Genomic DNA, 19,826 nt, shown 5'->3' on the forward strand with positions numbered 1-19,826 from the left:
GCAAGGTCGAAGAAGCCGCAATTCCAGTCTCGTACGCTGCGGTAATACTTCCTTTTGGGATCCTCTCCTGCCTCCTCATCGGCGCCCCAATTTCTAGGGTTTCCTGCAATCTTGAAGAATCGAGAAGGATTCATGGTGGGACACGGTCATGCGGTGCCGTTGGAGGTGGTGGGCACGGTGCTGGAGATGGCTGACATGGCTTGGACCGCCCTGGAGCACCGTCGCGAGCGGCAGCACGAGGCCGCCGAGGACCAGGAGTTGGCGCAGCTGCGAGCTGAGAACCTTCGTCTGAGAGGGCTTTTGGAGGAGAATCTCACTCTTCTTCAAGGCCTCTGCCAGGCTCCATCCATCTCTCGGGATTGTCCTCCTGATGTGAGTTCTTCTCTCTAGTTTTCTATTTTTGTCTTTGATTTTTGTTGGATTGGCGAATTGGAATTGTTGGTGTGATCGAGATTGGGATGAAAGACTTTTTGCTGTAATTATTGTGGAATTTGGCTGGATTTTGCTGCTGATTTCCTTCTTATTTAGTTAAATTTCACATCTTTTGAATTCCTTTGGATATTGGATAGTGGAAATCTGATTTTTTTTTCTTTATGATTGTTTTGAAAAATTCATGATTGGCTATTTGCCTCCATCCTTCTTCTGGCTGCTATAAAGCTTGATTTAGTTTTTATTGGAAATTGAGATATTGGAGAATGTGAGCTGAAATTGTAGGAGTGGAATTGTTGCCAGAGGGATACTTTGTGGCTATGGATATAATTGTTTTGAGAATCACATGAACTATAATTGAGTTTTAAACTCTGCTGTTATTATTGGGAAATTGAATTGTAATGGAGTTGACTGTGCTTTCCATCTCTAGGGCTTCGAATTTTTTTGTTTTTAAATTTCCTTTGGCCATTAGAAAAACAGACCTTCTGAGTATGTTCAGTAATTTGGAAGATAAATATGTAAGGGAATAATTTTTTTGCTCCTTATTTTTGTTTCCTTTTTAATGTTTCTCTCTTTTTGTTGCATAGAGTTTTCTCATCTCTAGTTGCATGTTAATTTTTTCTCTTTTTGCTCTACTTGAATGCTTCTTTTTGTTTTTTTCATTTTTAACTTATTTTTAAATTTCAGATGGTGTGTATTCAGTTAATAATATGAAAACAAAAACATTTTAATTAAATAAGAAAATAGTGTCGCTAAGCAGGTCTATAATTGTTTCAGAAAGATTGAGAGCTGTGGCCTGGGTTTCCTGACTTCCTCCTTGGCTTCTTATATGTATTTGTTTTATTTCAGAAATTTAAAGAGGAAATTATTATGGGAGTTATGGTGGTTTTTTTGACTTTATTATTTGGACAGTCAATAATGTATTTTGTTATTAATTGAAATTGGTGGTTCATAAGCATTTTGTTTAATCTTTTACATTGTTCTGGTTAAAGTTCATGCTTTGATGTGTTGAAGTCCTTTGAAATTATTATGAAGAACTTAGTTGCATTATTACAACCAGTACACAAAATATTTTCCTTATATTTCTCTCTGTACAAAACCCCTTCCTCATTTCATTTTTTTTTGGGAAGTATCTTCAATGATTCTGTTATATATCCAGCATTAATTTCACAACTTTATCTTAAAGCGTTTATCTTTCTGCTCTAACTTTATTTTTGAGAATAGAAAAGCAAATGCAATCTGAACCATATAATGATACCTATTCCCTGAAGTGCATTGATAATAACAGACAGGTTTCATACAAGGTTAAAATGTAATGTGATCAAGATGTTGATTAGAGAAACAGATATAAAAGTCATTGTTTTTAAATTATCCTATAATATATTATACATTCTCACGCTTTTCAGTCATTTTCAGCTATATTCACGGCTTGTAGCTGTAGTGGATTCTCCAGACTTCCATTCTAAACTGGAATCACTTCATGAGGAATCATTGAATGCAAAAGGTGGCAGCTTCCCATTTCGAGAAGCCTCAGGTTCATTTGACGGAATATGCTTTATGTCCCTCACTGACTTCATCATCTTCTTTCTTGGCATAAATTTACATTAGTAACATTCCCATTGTTTAATTATTTTGGATTTTATAAATCAGGTGCAGATTTGAAGGCGATGGAAGTACTAATTAATGTTGGTCATGATGAACCTAGTTGGTGGGTGTGGGTTACAAACGATATGGTTCCAAATAATTTGGAAGAAGTGAGCGAGATAGATAAAGAAAATTATGTGATTGTTAGTGAAGATAGTGTGGTTGATGGCATTGCTAATTTCATGGCTAGATGCATCATTTCTAATCCCAAATCTCAGGTATCAGAGTTTGACTAAATTTTGACTTTTGGTTTCAATTTTTCTTTGTCGTGTCTATCTAATCATTGTAGATCCATAATCAGAGGTTGACGCCAGAGGAATTACAAAGAAGTAAGTTCTTATCATCAAACTGAACTGCAGTAAATCAGTTAGTTTCTGTCATCTTGTTATTTTACTCTAATCTAGTCCATTATGTGTGCCTGTATCTTTGCTCTTGATAAAAAGCTATGATGCCACAAATGCCACTTGGTTTTGCATATGTCAAAATTGAATGTTGTCCATCTTGAACCTTGCCTATTTCGTCAGTTTTTGATAAGCCAAAATGGATCTTTTTAGAGATTACCAAACCTTTAACCTTTTGAGTGAGCCTAATGTGATTGTGGTTCATCCTACTGTAAAAGCTTAAAAGTCAAGAACCAGCTGCCCCCATAGCCACACCTGACTAAACCAATCATATTATTCCTTTTTCCATATGTATTGCCTAGTCAAATTATTGGAGTTCAAAGTTCAAATATGGATACCTGAGTTGGCTTATTGTTTGAACGAAGTGTTACCCATGTTTCTGTGTCAATATTAGCGGAACTGGATCTGCCTATTTGAAGTATCATCTGCTTAGATAGTATAGATAGGTTTCATTATTAGAATCATAATATGGAATCTATAAAAAAAGGTTTTGGAACTAATTTAACTCGTGCGTACTTCCTGGAGTATAAAGCCTTTTGTTAGAAGCTATTGAAGGTGTCAAACAATGAGAATCTGCTACTTCAGTACTGATGTTACTGAGCTTTCATTATGCCTGTTGCTTTAAATTCTTATTTTTCCCCATAGTTCATCAATCTTTTATGGTTAACATTCTGATTTTGTTCTGTTAAGCCATAAGGTAGACGCTTCCTTTGTCTAAGCAGCATAATCTTAAAATTGCAGCAATAACAAGGGCCTTGGGCGGTGTTAATGATCGCAGCATGTTGAGAAGAGTGTGGGAGGCTGCGACAATCCTTTATACCTTGTCTACTTGGGGCTTAGCTTTGTATGGGTGAGGCTTTCTTCTCCATCCTCTTTTATTGACCTATTATGCATCATTATGTCGAACCTTTATATGCTATCTGGCCAGCTGAACATGAATTTTACTAACTGTGCCATTTTGAGCTGATTTTACCATTGGCCTTTTAGACATTTGTTGGCTTTAAGGATAAAGAAAAACTTAATGCAGAATCTGGAAGTTGGACAGATCTAATATAGTAAAATAACCAATTAATTTGTGTATATTGGCTTCTTTCTTTGTGAATCCTTAAAGATGAAACAAAATAATGGACTTGAGTGGATTCCTGACTATCTATTCTTCTAATAAGTGGTTTCTGAAGAAGACACATGGAAGATGAACCTGCTGATTTAATATTGACGTGGTAGTGGTTGACTGATTAATGCCCAGCCGTAAATTAATTGGCTGATTATACGCAAAATCCTTAATCTGTACCAATTTGATCCATTCCAATCCAATCCAACTTGAACTAATTTGTCCAATCTAATTTCAGAATAATTAACAAAAATTTGAACCCTTAATAAAAGAACTTGTTTCATGAGTGTGAGAATTATGCTGGGGTATATGAAAATGGTGGCAAAGAACAATAAAATCTTTTATTAATACAGCAAGATGAAATCACGACTGAAGTTTCATGCCTAGGTTATAAGACATTGATCAGGCATGCTTTAATAGACGAACATCTTTGATCTTTGAGATTTGAAGATTTGAGTTTATTTGATTTCACTTGCCAGAGTTCATAATTAATCTCATTCACATTACTCAAAAAACTCAAATAATTTCTTCACTTTCTTTTCCAAGTTGCGTAGATGCCTGAAATAGATCTGTGCTATCGATATATTTCCACCATCATTGTACAATCAAGTTGCTTTTCATTTTAAAAATCATGTGAATTAGTCTAGATAAATCAGGAAACAGGATGCTACTGAAACTAATGACGACGAACGATTCTTGTGTGAATGACAGATTATACAGGCACCGGGCAGTGTTAAAAGTTGCGGCAAGGGGTGTGGCTGCATCGGGCAAATTCGTCATGAAAGCTCTGTAAACAGGTTTAATTCCTCTTGTCAAAACATTGTAAATATTGTTCATGTGGATTGTTGTTTATTGTTTCAGCTGGAAGATGATTTCCATGTTTCAAGTGTTTAAGCCTGTGCCAATGTTTCCAATGGATATAAGTGACTTTATTGTGAATTATTATAACATAACCGGAGGCTTGGAATTACATTATGATTTAATGTACCTGGTATGGTTTATAAAAATAAAAATAAATAGACAATTTCCAACTCCCGATATTTTTGCCGAGTATTATGTTTTTCTTTTCTTCTTCATTCAATGTTATTTTTGTATTTCAGTTCAGGCACGCTTTTGTCATATAAAGTTTAATTTCACTTGGTATCATATCACTGACACAGAAGTCACCAGCACTTAATTTAGCATTCAATTCTCTAAAATCTCATGTTATTTGTGGATAATTTTATTTTATTAGTAGTTACATTATTACTCTTTAGGCATGTTTGGTGAAGGATAAGAGTGATATTTGGTGGGATAAGAGTGGTACAAAAAAGGTTTGAGCATGATAAATTTATATCACAATCGTCATTGTATAGTATTTTTGTTATCTTATTGAATTAATTTTTTATAATATAGTTATATATTTTTAAAAAAATAAAATTAAAAAAATATCAAATTAAATAAATTTGATCCTCTTTCACATTAAAAATTAATTATCTAACCTGCGAAATTAAAAATAAGATATTATCAAAATAAAAAAAAATCCAAATTAAAAGTATGAGATCTACGGAAAATTTTTTTATTATATGGGAGAAATTCTATTTAAAATTAAAATTAGTGGGTAACTAGAATAAGACTATCGTATTTTATAAGCTCACCAAACCTACCTTCTTTATCTAATATCCAAACAAGCCCTTTGAATTCTAGTTATATGCTTATTAAAAAAAAATTTCCAATTATATGTGTAAATATCTTCCTGGTTTTAAATAATATTAAAATATTTTATTTTTATTCTTTTATTTTAGAAATATGAATAAGCCACAGTAGAATTCAAACGATTGATTTTGAGTTAGGAGTCATTTTGCAAAGGTAGTGAAAATGCTAGTTCTATGGGTAAAATGTCTTTGTGATTTTAAAATAAATTTTATGGTAATTCGTAGTTTCTTCAAATATGCTGATTAACATTGTTGGTTAAAATTTTTTTTTTAATGTTGTTTATTTAAATTAATGACATGTTTTCAACTTCAAGCTTTTCTTTATGAGGACCATTTTTATTTCATTTTTCTTCTTTTCATTACATGAAGCTTCCTCCTTTATTTCTTGCAAAGTGTGTGTTTTTAAACACTTTCTTATTCATTTTTAAAATGTTTTTCTCTTTGCAGCATTGACTCTTCATAAACTAAACCATGGTTCATGTAAAGGGATCAACAAAATAAAATTTTATGTAGGGGTAGTTTATAAATTATATTTATATATATCTTTTCCATTTGCAAGGCTATTGATACTTTTTAGTTTTTATAGTGGCGTTACATCACTTATATATAAATATATTTAAAGTAATGGAATTTGTGTATATATATTCTTACTCTCGTTATACTTTAGATTTATTCCAATAATATCAGTTTAGTCCTTTTAGCAAATATTCTTTCAGATCTGCTGCATTCACATAGGAATTGACTTTTCACAATTGATTTTATTTTTCAAATATTTCCCTGTAAAACATCATAATTGTGTATATTCCCTGACATTTTAATTATAAATAATCAGTTATGTCTCCTAAAAATTTATATATATATATATATATAAATAGTCAATTATCTACAAACATTCATCAATAGTAGAACATTTATATATTAGTAGTTGGATTCCAATCTAATAGCTACACACTATTCTCTTTGTGATGTACAAAAACTATCTACAATGCCAGTTACAGACGTCAAGTGTGATAAAAAGTATTTACACATTCATCCATTCTCAGCCATTGGATTAACATCCAAATAGTACTACATAATTTTGACCATTAGATCGAATTTTCACTCTTAAACATAACAAAATTATAAACAAAAACACCTCACTTAACTCATTCCAATATAATTACAGTTATAGAATACTATTTATGTCACTGTATATTTGTTTATTTCTTTGTCTTGTGTCGCTCTTTTATGTATTCTCTTGCTTTTTTTCCCCATTGATAGATGATCTTTCGTTTATATGTATATATCTTTATAATATTTGTGAAAATTTATAAATAATGGAATGCAGTGTTTTTTTCTTTCATTAATTGTTCTTATGCCAAAAAATAGTTATATTCTTTTATTTTAATAAAAGTAAAAAAAAATATATATTTTCTTTCATCGATTGTTTTATGCCAAAAAAATAGTTATATTCTTTTATTTTAATAAAAGTAAAAAAAAAATATAATCAGCATAACGAATATTAATTAAAAGACATGGATATTATTTATAATTAATATGAACAAGCCTATTTTTTATGAATCAAATCATTAATTTTCTCAATTAATATTTCAAATTATTATTTATCTCTATTTATTTCAAATTGATTTTTTATTTTTCACTTTTAATGGCCATTAGAAAAGTTAACATTTTGAAGGGTGTGGAATTAAAATAAATAGAATAAAAAGAACAGTAGAACAGAGAACTTATTTATAGCTACCTAACCATTAAAACCATTAAAGACTCTTGTAATCTCCATGAAATAACAAATAAAATAAAAAAATATTTACCCTACTATATTTGATATTTTTTTTTGGTTAAAATTATTTTTTTATTTTATTATTTGCATGTGCATACTAAAAATTTTATTTTTTTAACTTTAAAGATATATATATATATATAATGACTATTTTGCCCTTTATATTTTATTATTTTCAATCCATCCCTATCCATCCGCCGGACGGGCCCACCACCTTACCAAAATGTTGACGTGGCATTATATGGCCCGAATTTTTTTTAAAAAAAAAATGAGGAAGAGAAAAATTAAAATAAAAAGGAAAAAAAAGGGAGACCGAAATCACGACTCGTTCTTCAGCTGAGATCCGAGAAATGCGTCCCAATTCGGGATCCATATAGAGAGGAGGGATTCACGAAGATCGAATTGCCCACCAATCTCCGGCGATGAGGAAGAAGCTCGGGACTCGATTCCCTGCGGTTTGTTACCCTATCTTTGATGTTTTCCCCTTTGATTTGCTGTTCCCCAATGTTTTGGCTTGTTATCTCGATCTAATCGTGGTGAAATGGGTGAAATTTGGTGTGGTTTTTCGATTTTTGATGGTTTTGCGTATGTGGTGTGGTTATCGTTTTTGGATCTGTGGGTTTTGTTGTACTTTGAGTTAAGGCGCTGCATTTTTGTTGATTTTTGAGTATTAGCAGCATTTTGTTGTTTGTTTTGTGTTGTAAATGGGGTTTTTAGGGTTGAGTGATTCTGGTGGGTAAGTGTTTTTGGTGGAATTAATTTTATTGGCTGAGATCAGGGCATAGTTTGATGATTTGAACTGTAGTTCTTTGCATAAACAAGTCGTTTAGTGAAAAGAACTTGAGGAAACTAGTGATTCCCAACAGTGAGCAATAATCCTTGTACTTCTTGTAAAATGTTGTTCTTCTTTAATTTTCTGTGGAAGTGGAGTGGAATTTTCTTCTTATGTTGTAAGATTTTTATGTTTTGTGATACTGAAAAGTATGTATGCAATAAATGGATAACATTTCTTGGATGTACAACGGGTGATAAAGTTAATTAGGTTTACCCGAGACTTTTTATTTGTTCAAAAAAATTGTTTTTGTTTTGGTTGAAATGAGAGAAGAAGATAAAAATAAGAAGCTAAGTCAAAAACCATGGATAAATCTTGGATGATATATTCTCTCTCTGGACATGAGAAAATTGGAATTAAATTTATCCATGTTTATATTTGCAACATGATGTTTGGAAAATTATCCTAAAATTTTGTTTATAAGGGAAGATAATTATATTTGGATGTACAAATGTAGAGCTTGTAGGTCTTAGTAGATATTACAAAGCCATTTGCGATATTTCTGGAGTCATTCCATGATTTCTGATTATTGGTCATGTTGACATTCATCTATTTGATTAAAGAGGAAGTTTCACTTTCACAATGGAAATAGTGTAAGTTGCTATGGCGGATTATTCACCAGAAAATCAATTAAGGATTATGAGTTAAGAATTCAATACTCAGTTAAGACATTGAGATTAAATCACTTTAGAATTTTGGAGGGTTACATTTGCTTCTAGGAAATTTGGTGATTTAAGAGCTGATTTAACATGTGATCAAGAAAAGGAATCGGATGAGAGTCATGAGACCACTATCTTATGGCTCTAATAAAATTAAACAGCCCTTGAACCACTAATTGCTTTGAAATTTTGTGTAAGTCATAAAAGTGAATTGTACTTATAGTGACTGTAAATCACCTTTGCTTGCTCGCACAAATTTTGATCTAACATCTATAGGAATGGCCATTGTTTCTGTCATTTGTCATTTAACATTTAACATTTAACCTGCAAGTGGTTGGAAGAAACAAATATGATAATAATGAAACGCCAAACAAAGGGTAAAGCCAGATTGAATCTACCAGAACTTGTCCAAAAGTTACCTTCAACAAGAGATGTAGGAAAAATACAACTTGGCCGAGTTATATAGTTTATTACTTACCAAATTAGATTTCTGGTTTATGCATCTTGAATATAACATAAGATGCATTGAATATTTTGATAATTTACTACTGACCAAATTAGAATTCTGGGTGGATAGGATGTTATGGAGGGTGAGATGCATGTGAGGGAGGTAGAAATGTTAGAAATTGCCAGAAGGTGAAAGTTACTTGAACAAAAACAGCCTCTTGAACATAATGAAGAGGATAGATTCGATAGAACCTTATGATTAGATGACAGCATAATTAAGGTGATGTTTGATTGTTGAGTTGCTACTATTTATCATGTTTGGCTGGTTATTCAGCTACTATGGTTGATTGTTACGAATGTGAGAGGCTGGACCATTAGAGAATTGTGAAATTCTCTTAATGAAAGTGATTAGGATGTAGCCTTTGGATCAGATAGTGGCATAGTTAATTGGATACCATATTGATCATTTTGTTTGGCTAGACCGGTTTAATTGTTATGAATTAGATGCTGTTTCTGTATGATAAGAGAATTGTAATAATTCCACTTGTAGGGAGATGGGATGATTTAACCTAGCCCAATTTATTGCGGTCGACATCAGCGGGTGATGCAATAAAATTGTAGGCAGGATAATTGAGGTACCTGTAAAACACTAAATTACGCACAACTGAATAAAATTTCTCCTTTCATACACACTCTTGACAAGTTGAGATTCTTACATGTATACCCATTTAATGGTTGACTTTGAGTTATAACAATGAGTAGTTTAACCAACTTAAGTAAGGCCCTTTATAGTTTATGCCTTTCCATGTGAAACTAATGTTTAACTTTTGAATTTCTATTCTCTCAAACATCCTGGTCAGGAAAACGTTTATTGGTGATATAATTTGAAAATATAAACTTATTTTTGAAGTGGTTAAAATTTAAAATACAAAAATGAAAAATCCCTGTAAATGAAAATATGGTCTGTAAAGGTGTATATGAAAATTTAATGGTTTATAAATGTGTGTTTAAAGGTGTTGTTGACATTTCACCTATTTTGATCCATTGTTAAGTGATAGCGGATAATTTACAAGACTTAAGTTTGTATATGTAAGAATCTAACCATTTAAGGGTTTATATGGATGGTGAAATTTTACGAGTATATATGTGTTATTTCAATATGTTATTGGGGCATATACGTAAACAGCTTAAAGTGTGAGTTGGTTTGGGGATAAAGTTATATGATGAAGGGATCTTTTTTGAAATTGTGTTGGTAGAGAAACTTTTATTTGGAGTTTGTCAAACTTTGACTTAAACCAATACCAATTAAAATGAAATATTTTAATAATTTTCTAATAATTCATAGGTGTCTATTAGTATTAATATTTTTTAAAATTAATTATCAAATATATTTATTTAAATAATTAAATCTTCTAGTAGAAAGTTGCTAGGATAATTTGGGGTGTTTGGTTGGGAAAAATGGAGGTTATTCCCCAAGGTAACACACCCTAAAGTATATTTCATGTATACTAGTGAATCAGTATAGGTCCTAAGTAACAGAGAGTGTGCAATGGATTCTTTTCCCTTTTTAGAAAGAAAAGTGGGGTTTATTTAAGTATATATACCGTTCAGAAAGGTTATGCATTGGTTGTTATATAAGAGGCGTTACAAATGATTTTGTTGGAATTCTCTAGAAAATTTATGAACTTCAACTATAAGCTCCTTGTCTTACTGCAGTATTTTTCAAGCTGACATGTTGTATGAGTACTGTTGTATGGTTCATGTTGTGTTAACCAATTAGACAAGTGTGTACACATATGCGATTGGATTCTTGATTGGTTTTGCACTAGATGTCATATAATTTCAATTGAAGGTCAAAAGCAGGCTTGATTAAAGATAATAATCAACATTGGTAGGTTCCTTCTGAACAAGCTTGTTGATCAGATACATAATTCATGTGCTTTGCTAAATTTTACTTCTATCTAGCTTTGCCAAATTAAGAGTTATTTGTTTCTGAATATAAAGACTCTGTTTTCGGTAAAGTGAACAAATAATATCTTTGTTCCATTCATACTATACATTGCGGACATATTATCAGAAGAATAAGGTGAGTGTGTTTATTTCTTCTTTACTTTGACAGTCACGAATAAAAAAGATTATGCAAGCAGATGAAGATGTCGGAAAAATTGCACTGGCTGTGCCCCTTCTAGTTTGTAAGTTAGAGTTATATCTCATATTCATTTCTGAGGAATAAAATGTCTCTAGGCTACCAAGTATTATTTTATTTTATTTTATTTTTTTAAATCAGCTTTTGACTTAATATGGATCCTTATGTTTTTTTCCTTCCAATTGAAGCATTTGTCCTGTTTAAAGACTTATTCATGTTCATCTTGCACTCATTGAATAAAGTTATGTGCTCATCCCCTGTCAGAACAGTGATAGAAGAACAAAAGAACAAAAAGAAGAAAAAAAAAAAATGAATCCAAAGCAAAGATCCTTAATTTCTAGAGTTGGAATTTTTTGAAAAATGCAACAAGCTCTCTTGCATCTCTTCTCCCCTTAGATATTGTCAAGATTAAATTCTGTCATGAATCTGGATAATAATTTGTGGAAGTATAATTTTCCTTTCCACATTCTTTTTTTATGTAGAGTTCATAAAATTGTTTTCTATATTTGAAAATGAAAAATGAGTTTTAGCATAGGCTTTAAACATGATTGGGTGATGCCATTGTTTTGTATTTATAGTTTATGGAGTTCTTTATGCAACTGGCGTGATATTTATATGTGTGCATGCTTGTTTTCGTGTATAACTATTTCCAAAGATATGCACAAATTCATCAAAAATATTTGCTCCACACAATTTTCATGTAAAAGATCGATTTTCCCATTGAGACATAGCCCTAAGCCAGTTTCTGCCTAACGACCTTGATAAACTCTGAATGCGATGTATTTCTGCTGGCCTTCAAGACTAGTGGTGACTGGCAGAGTTTTCATGATCTTGTTAGGCAAAACAGTATAAAAATGACATCTTGCAGATTTATCCAATGCTATTTTCTAGTTTATTTTTTTAATAAGTTTTCTCAAATTTATTCTAAAATTTATTTTTGATTAGGTTTTATGTCAAGCTGTTTTTTTGTTTCACTACATCTATATTGTTAAAAGTCAAACCCTTTAATAATGATTTCTATTCACAATTTTTCATTTTTAGTTGATCTATAAAAGAAAGAAAAATCTACCTGACCATTTTTCTGGTGCAGGTGAACTCAATTGTTATATGAACACAATAATTTAAGAGTAATGAAGCTAATGACATCACAAATTTACTTATTAATTTACTTGTACCCTTAAATATTTTGAAATTTATACTTCCATCTTTATCAATAATCTACAAATAAAAATTATGAAAAAGTTTAATAATGACAAATTAATGATGAAAGGTTTAACATAACACTATATTGTTGAACATCATGTTGAAAGGACAGTTTAGTTCATAAAATTGATGCAACTAGAGGTGGAGTAAAATTCAAAGAACCTATATGGTTTGGTTACTATATATTTTTGGCTATTTTGCCATTTTTTTAATGCATTATAATAACAAAAAACAGCATATGCTATGAACCTTAAGATCACTTTCAATCTATGAAAAGAGTAAAAACCAAAATTTTCAGTTTGGTTAGATAGGATAAGTTATATCTTTATGAATATATTAGAAAGTTCTTTGCTTCAAATTATGATATATACTGTCATCCTAAAACACACTTTTAATGAGGATCTGTCATATAAAAAGGATCCTTAAATTCTTGGATATTTGTTGTTGGCCTTCAATTGTAACTTCATCTCAAGAAACATTGAAGTTTTTCTCAAAAATTTCTTGAGTTTTTCTCAGGTGGCATTAAGAAAAAAAAGTGCTCTTGAATGACAAGTAACCATTTGATATTATTTTAGTGTCAATCTGAATTCCCTTTATTTTAATCTGATAACTGATTTGTAGCGAAAGCGCTGGAGCTATTTTTGCAAGATCTGTGTGACAGGACTTACGAGATTACGCTCCAAAGGGGTGCCAAGACAGTTAATTCTTTGCATTTGTAAGTTGTGCCTTGAATATTTTCTTATGTTTTTGATTGTCCATCTTGCAGTAGACACTCAATGGCAATATTATGTTGGATGGAGTGTTGAAACCTGTGGATTGCCATAATCACCTAAAATTTGAGTTTCCTTTGTGCATCATTGGTTCTGATTATTTGTTAGGTTTTAATTAGACATGCTTGGGCTTGCATAAAACTTTTCATTTCCCAAATACATCAGAAGTGAATATAATGTTCTTGTGATCTTGTCATACTTCTTTTTAGCTGGCTAATGTTTTAATAATTTTCACGTTGGTTTTATCTCTAAGAACCAACTTTTTTCTTGCTTTGATGCTATTTTAATTTTTTTACATGCACATGCTGCATTAGATCCCCTAATTTACAACTTATGATTTTGGAATGTTTTTATAATAATTTTGTTTTTTCTTGTGAGCTGTCCAGAAAACAATGTGTGAGGAGTTATAGTGCTTTTGATTTCTTGACTGATGTTGTCAACAAGGTGCCAAACCTTGGTGGAACAGAATCAGGTGGGGATGAGAAAGGAGTCGCACGGAGAAGGTGACCTCTTACTACCTGTGCTCAGTATCAATTATGATATAATGTCTCTAGACGCATAAAGCAACTCATTTGTCTTTTACAAACTACTCAGGAAAACATTCCCTCATGATGAAGATGGAGAAACCAATGAGGACTTGAGATCTGCCAAGATGGTAAGGCCTTCTTGAACTTTGATCATGATGTTTATTTTTGTTCAGATGCTACCAGGTTCTGTTATGTATTGGCATTGTGTGACATGGCAGGCGATGAGGAGCGCGAATGTAAGCCCAAGAGGTCGGGGAGGGGTAGAGGAAGAGGCAGAGGAAGGCCACCTACCCGAATATTTGCAGATGATACAAGGTACATGAAATTTGAAGATGACCAGAGCATGTCTCCTGAACATGGTGAACCACCGATGGGTGAGACAGAAGGTGTGAATGGAAAGGAAAAAATAAGTCTCAATGGGCATACTTCCTGTGATACATCAAACGCAGTTATTGGTCCAGATGCAACTCCAGCAGATGGACGAACACAAGAAGAATTTTCTCGTTGGGCTTTGCCTGATGTCACGGGTGATGCAGCCATTCCACCAGCAAGCCTTCCTCATCTAACTATGAAAATAGATGAGGATGAAGACTATGACAATGAAGATTGAGGAACGTAGATCTGACCTTAAATGCCCTAACCAAACAGTCTTCCATGTGATGTAATTAATATTGCATTATGTCATTATTCTAGTTTGGGAAGTAGTTCTTCTCACAAGTGCAGTTGTTATTCTTCATTACAAGTGTACCTCAACATTCACTAGAGTTTGCATGAATAGTATAGCAGATAAGGTCAAGTCGATTGTTACCATTCTGATTAAGCCATGACTTTTGGATGGTTTCTGTGCTCAATCCGTTTGAGAACTATTGTGATGTATATATGTTAATAGTGACCTCAATTGCATGTTTGAATTTCATGTGATGCTGCTATTACAAGGTAATATTGCACCTCATTTCTGATTTGCATAATAAAAGAATTGTGTGAGTTTTAATTGAATCTGCTTCCTCTGTAATTACAGGTTTTTATCAAAATATGGAATCATACTGCTAGCCGCTCTACTGATTCTACTTCAAATTTTGCTGCCAAAGGTCTCATTCCATATAGTGATCCATTAATTTCTCAAATTTATTTTCCTCTTAACTATAGTCAATTTGACTTTCAGGTTTGTTGGATGTCCATTCATATATTTAAATGGGGAATAGGTGGGTAAGTCTTGCTAAATCTAGATACTGAATTAATATAGAATTTAGTGCCTTTGTCACTATCAAACGGATTGTTCAAGAGGCTAGTTTGAGAGAGAAAAAGTTAGAGAGCTCAAAGATGCTTAGGAAATTGGATCATTAAGGAAACTAGCATGATTTAGGTAGTCTTACAATGGGTTTCGTAAACTTGTTTACAATGATCAAACAAGTGTTTTCCATCATTTCATTGTGTAGATATTTTGTCTTCCAATTGAAAGACATTTTTCTCTAATCTAATTTTCAATCTCTAGTACATAATTAACTTTATCAGAGCAAACTTAGTGGTAGTTGTCTTTTTAACAACTTCATTTATCAATCTCTTTCCACTTTGTTCTCATTTTAGTCTTGCTTGTCACTCTTTTGTAGAATGTATATCTGATATTTAATTTGAAGTAAGAAGAGATTTGTAGCTTATTGATTTGGAGATATTTATTTCCTTTAGGTGCATTGTGTATGACGGAGGTTAATGGATTTATCATGTATCATTTTATTTATTTATGTATTGTTTTTTATTTCCATAAATTGTACCATCCTGACACTGTTTACTGAAAGGCATAATTATTTTTTCTTAAAAATTTGTCTAAATTCAATTGCCCAATTAATCAAAACTTGAAACCTGTACATAAGTCCTTAGTGGAGATCTGCTAACTCACTTTTCATTCACAAGATCACTCTTCTCTGTGTCCTTTATTAGTATCTTTATGACATAAGTTGGACAATTAAGGCAGTCAATGAGCTATTGGCATTACTCTTTAAGCATGTAAAGGAATTTTAGAGATAGAAGCATCAACATTTTCATAGTATCTTTCTTGTTTATGTTCCTTATTATTGGAGTGTCACTAAAAGAGAACTTCTTTAGATAACAAAGACTAAAGAAACCAAGTTCTTATTATGATGTTGTTTAGTGAGAATTAAGTTTAAGAAAAGCATTTATCGTCAGAAGAGGAAATTGGGGTTGTTCAATATACAAAGTACAATGAGAATTCAAGACGAGAATGCTATCCAATGAGACGGTGCCCAATGGAGAATCAAAGATGGAGAGACCAATTATGCATAATATGGAGCAGGGTTATGCCTCATGTTTGTGTGATTTTACTGCAATTTATTCTCTGGTTTGACTATCATCACTAAGTATGCATTAGAGCATGGCTTGAGTACGTTCATACTCTCTGTTTATCGGCATGTGATTGCGGCTATTGTTCTTTTTCCTTTTGCTATTTTTCTTTTGAAAGGTACATTTATCCCAATTGATCGTAATAACTATTTTTCTTCCTGTTTATCATAAGGCTGAAACATTTTGTTTTTAATTCATCATCTGTTTTTTTGTAGAAATGCACTCACTGCTGAAATCTTCCATCATTTTGAAGATTTTAATACTTTGTCTCTTGGAGTAATTATCTGTATATATGTTGATTCTTTCTATTGCTTGATTATGGAATTATGGTGTAAAAGAGTTTAATCTTGATGCAGGTCGGTATTGGATCAGAACTTGTTCTACTTAGGAATGAATTACACATCTGCAGGCTTCACTGCCATCATGACGAATGCTCTTCCAGTTACCTTCATATTGTCTTGGATTCTAAGGTACATACATGCATTTGACACTCGTCAATTTATATATTTAATCAAATTAATTGTTCAGATTTCACTGTTATTAATTCCCACATGAAGGTTAGCGAGAGGTAAAATTGAATGAATGGAGGAGCATTGCAAAGGTGGTAGGGGACTATTCTCTCTGTTTCTGGTGCCATGGTAATGACACTATACAAAAGGCCCCAAATTTTTGGATGCCGTGCACAAGGGAGGGAACTCTTGATGAAATGGAACGGGAATCTCATAATTTGTTGAAAAGGTTCTATTTTTCCTTGTTGTTGCTTGCATTGGTTGGGCGAGCTTTTTATAACCTTCAAGTAGGCATTTAACTCTGCCACGCAAGTAACAATGCTATATACCGATTAACATTTGAGTAACTCCGTCATTCTCTGTTTGCAGAGCTTCACTTTAAGATCATATCCATGGAAACTCACTTGCTCATTCTTGATATGCACTGCAGGCTCCGTTGAAGGTTCCATTGTGGCCCTCGTGGTTGAGAGAAAGAACTTATCAGTTTAGTCAATCGGTTGGGGCTGGTAGTTGTTTACTGTCGTCTACGCGGTAAACATGTAACCACCATTGTTATTTGAAGTTCAAATCAATAAATTGAATGTAACACGAAATCTTCAATGGATGTAGGCTATAAATTGTTCGGCATTGGGCTACTTTCTTCAGAGTTCAGTGATTAAAGAACGTGGGCGGTGTTTGTCAATGCATACAGTCCTCTTGGCAGGGTCATTGTTGCTGCTACTGGTTTACTGCTCGTTAGGGAGGAATTGTTCACAGGCAGGTAGCTTATACATTTATCTTTGTTTACGTATATATTTATTTATTTTTTCTATAGCTATTTAGTGGTTTTATATAATAATATTCACATTTTGATGATTTTTTATAGGGTGATTGGAGCAGGATTGATTGTTTTCGGTCTTTAATTGGTTGTTTGGGGGAAGAGTAGAGGTGATGTAGGCTTGAATAGGGATGAAGAAAGAGCAATTGAACTGATAGTGTTGGTGGTGGTCAATAGGCATCACATAAATCATATTCTTCACATATTTTTATTTATTTATTTTGGATGTTCAAGAGATCTTTATAATACAAAATGATTTCTTAGCATGTTGGCATCTGGGTTCCCAACACATGGGAGAGGGTACGAGTTTGACTCTCCTATTAGAGGGTCAGGGCGTGCGGTATAATTAAAAGACTTGCGATGAGAAATGCTATTCCCTCCGAAACTTTGGTCTGAAATTTTGGGCCGATTGATGTGGATGATGATGTGGCATCCACGTCACGACACTTCTCTCTCTTATGTTAAGCAGGAGAGAAAAATTTTTTAATCTTTCCCAAATCTTCTTCTTTCTCACCGCCTCCTTCTCCGGAAGGAAGCCTTTCCTCGCAATGCCGTCTCGTCGTCTCCGTTGACGCCGCCACACCATTGTCGACACTACCGTCGCACACCATTGACGCCGCCGGCATTCTACTCTTTCCGTATGTATCTTCTTCCTCACCGTCTCTCTCTCGAAAGCGAAGCCCTTCCTCGCCATCTCGATTGGCGCGTCGCGCACCTCTCGTCGATGTCGCTACCTTTCAATGGAGCGGCAAGGCGATCTTGAGGAAAGGCTTCGATTCGGAGAAGGAGAGCGGTGAGAAGATTTGGGAAAGATTAAAAGGTTTTCTCATTTTTTTTTTCTGTTTAACATAAGAGAGAAAGTGTGCTGACTGGATGCCACATCAGCATCCACGTCAGTCGGCCCAAAATTTCGGACCAAATTTTCGGAGGGAATAGCATTTCTCGCTTATGATACATAAAAAAAAAACTTTATTTGTACAACTCATGCTTTGATTTAATATAAATATTGACAGGAATATGCATCACTATGGGTATTTCTTTTAAACTTTTAGGTTGCTTCAAGTTTCCACCTTTTCCTATGAATAGGTACGATCTCTTAAATCTTCTCCAAATTCAAGGTCAAAGCTCCATAAAAATCGATATTGAATTGAGCCATCCAAACTCCATTTCATTGATCGCTTTCTAACATTAAGGGTCCGTTTGATTCGTGTAAAGGTACGCAAAAGTACAACACAAAAGTACAAAGTATCGTGCATCACAAGTGAAAGTGTTTGTCTTGTACTCCGTTTGTATTAAAAAATAGTACAAATTAGTGTAAGATAATAATATATAAAATTACTATAATACTCTCTATACATATAACCATGTTGTTTTGGAATAAAAAAAATTCATCAAAAATAAATTTTTTAAAATTACTAAGCACAAATATATTTTTAAATTTTTAAATAAATTAACTAATAATCACTTATAAAAAATATATTATAAATTTTATTAACATTTTTTATTTTATTAAAAAAATAATTATTTTGATATTTTTAACCAATAATTCATAAGATAATATATGTTTATTATAACTAGAGATAAAAAAGTGTGATCTTAACATAATAATCCTTTTTTACTTAATAAATAACCTAAGAAATTTGTATAGAAGAAGACCGGTAGATAGGGATGGTAATAATATCCAAACCCGACCCTACTCGATCCGATCCGACCCGAGCCCGACCCGAGTTTAGCGGGTAAAACCCGATTGTGCCGGGTTTGGTCGAGTTAGTAAAATCCGACTTTATGAAAGCGGTGCGGGTATGAGAATTCTAATACCCGATCCGTATCCTATCCGAAATTAAAATTACTAAAATATTTATATAATATATATATATATACTAATATGTTCTATAAGTTAACAATTTAGGGTTTTTTATTTTTCCTCTTTGTTTAGTCTTGTAATTTTACAATAATTTTATTTTATTTTATAAAAAAATTATAATTACTTTTAAGTTATTTTTCTATAATAAAAAATATTTTTTTATTAATTTTTTTAATATGGGGGCGGGTATACCTGCGGGTGCCCGATTACTTGTCGGGTTCGGGTGTGGGTTGGAGTTTTTAAAACCCGTCGGGTTCGAGTTCGGGTATACTAGCGGGGTAGCGGATACGGGTACAGGTATGATAAAACCTGCACCCGACCAGACCCGTTGCCATCCCTACCAGTAGATCTCGGAGGGTGTCCTAAAACTTTAGAATTCTCGAGAGAAGAAAAAAACAAAGAGAAGGGGAAGCGAAGAAAGAGTGTGCCCACGGACGGAGGGGGAGGGAAAAGAGGAGGGAGGGCGGCAAGGAGGTTCACGCAGGTTGATGTGATTGGGCATAGTGTTGAATGACAATGTAAATTTTTTTTTGTTAGATGCGGTTTTGGTTAATTGTTGTAATTTTGGGATTTGAAGTGGGGCAAAATTGACTTTTTGTTGTGATGTAGTACTTTTTGCGGGTTACCTAACTTTTGACTCT

General features: G+C 32.9%; 1 protein-coding gene, 1 long non-coding RNA gene and 1 pseudogene across 3 annotated transcripts; all 3 read left to right on the plus strand.

Moving 5' to 3' along the window:
- On the plus strand, window positions 1–4,568 carry LOC120262803. The gene is made up of 6 exons (XM_039270695.1): window positions 1–372; window positions 1,846–1,963; window positions 2,080–2,291; window positions 2,375–2,402; window positions 3,216–3,324; window positions 4,297–4,568. Exons 1-6 carry the CDS (start codon window positions 133–135, stop codon window positions 4,376–4,378), a joined length of 789 nt encoding a protein of 262 aa, XP_039126629.1. The 5' UTR covers window positions 1–132; the 3' UTR covers window positions 4,379–4,568.
- A 2,773-nt stretch (window positions 4,569–7,341) lies between these two features.
- Window positions 7,342–14,460, plus strand: LOC120263430 (annotated as a pseudogene).
- A 2,316-nt stretch (window positions 14,461–16,776) lies between these two features.
- LOC120263833 lies at window positions 16,777–17,587 on the plus strand. Of its 2 annotated transcripts, XR_005537147.1 has the most exons (4): window positions 16,777–16,791; window positions 16,874–17,035; window positions 17,114–17,264; window positions 17,370–17,587. It is a non-coding gene; the product is annotated as an uncharacterized LOC120263833 (long non-coding RNA). The 2 variants fall into 2 exon arrangements; XR_005537146.1 differs by having other exon boundaries at window positions 16,783–17,035.
- The last annotated feature ends 2,239 nt before the right edge of the window (window positions 17,588–19,826 follow it).

This window comes from Dioscorea cayenensis, chromosome 6 (genome assembly GCF_009730915.1).
Source record: "Dioscorea cayenensis subsp. rotundata cultivar TDr96_F1 chromosome 6, TDr96_F1_v2_PseudoChromosome.rev07_lg8_w22 25.fasta, whole genome shotgun sequence".
NCBI classification, from domain to species: domain Eukaryota; kingdom Viridiplantae; phylum Streptophyta; class Magnoliopsida; order Dioscoreales; family Dioscoreaceae; genus Dioscorea; species Dioscorea cayenensis.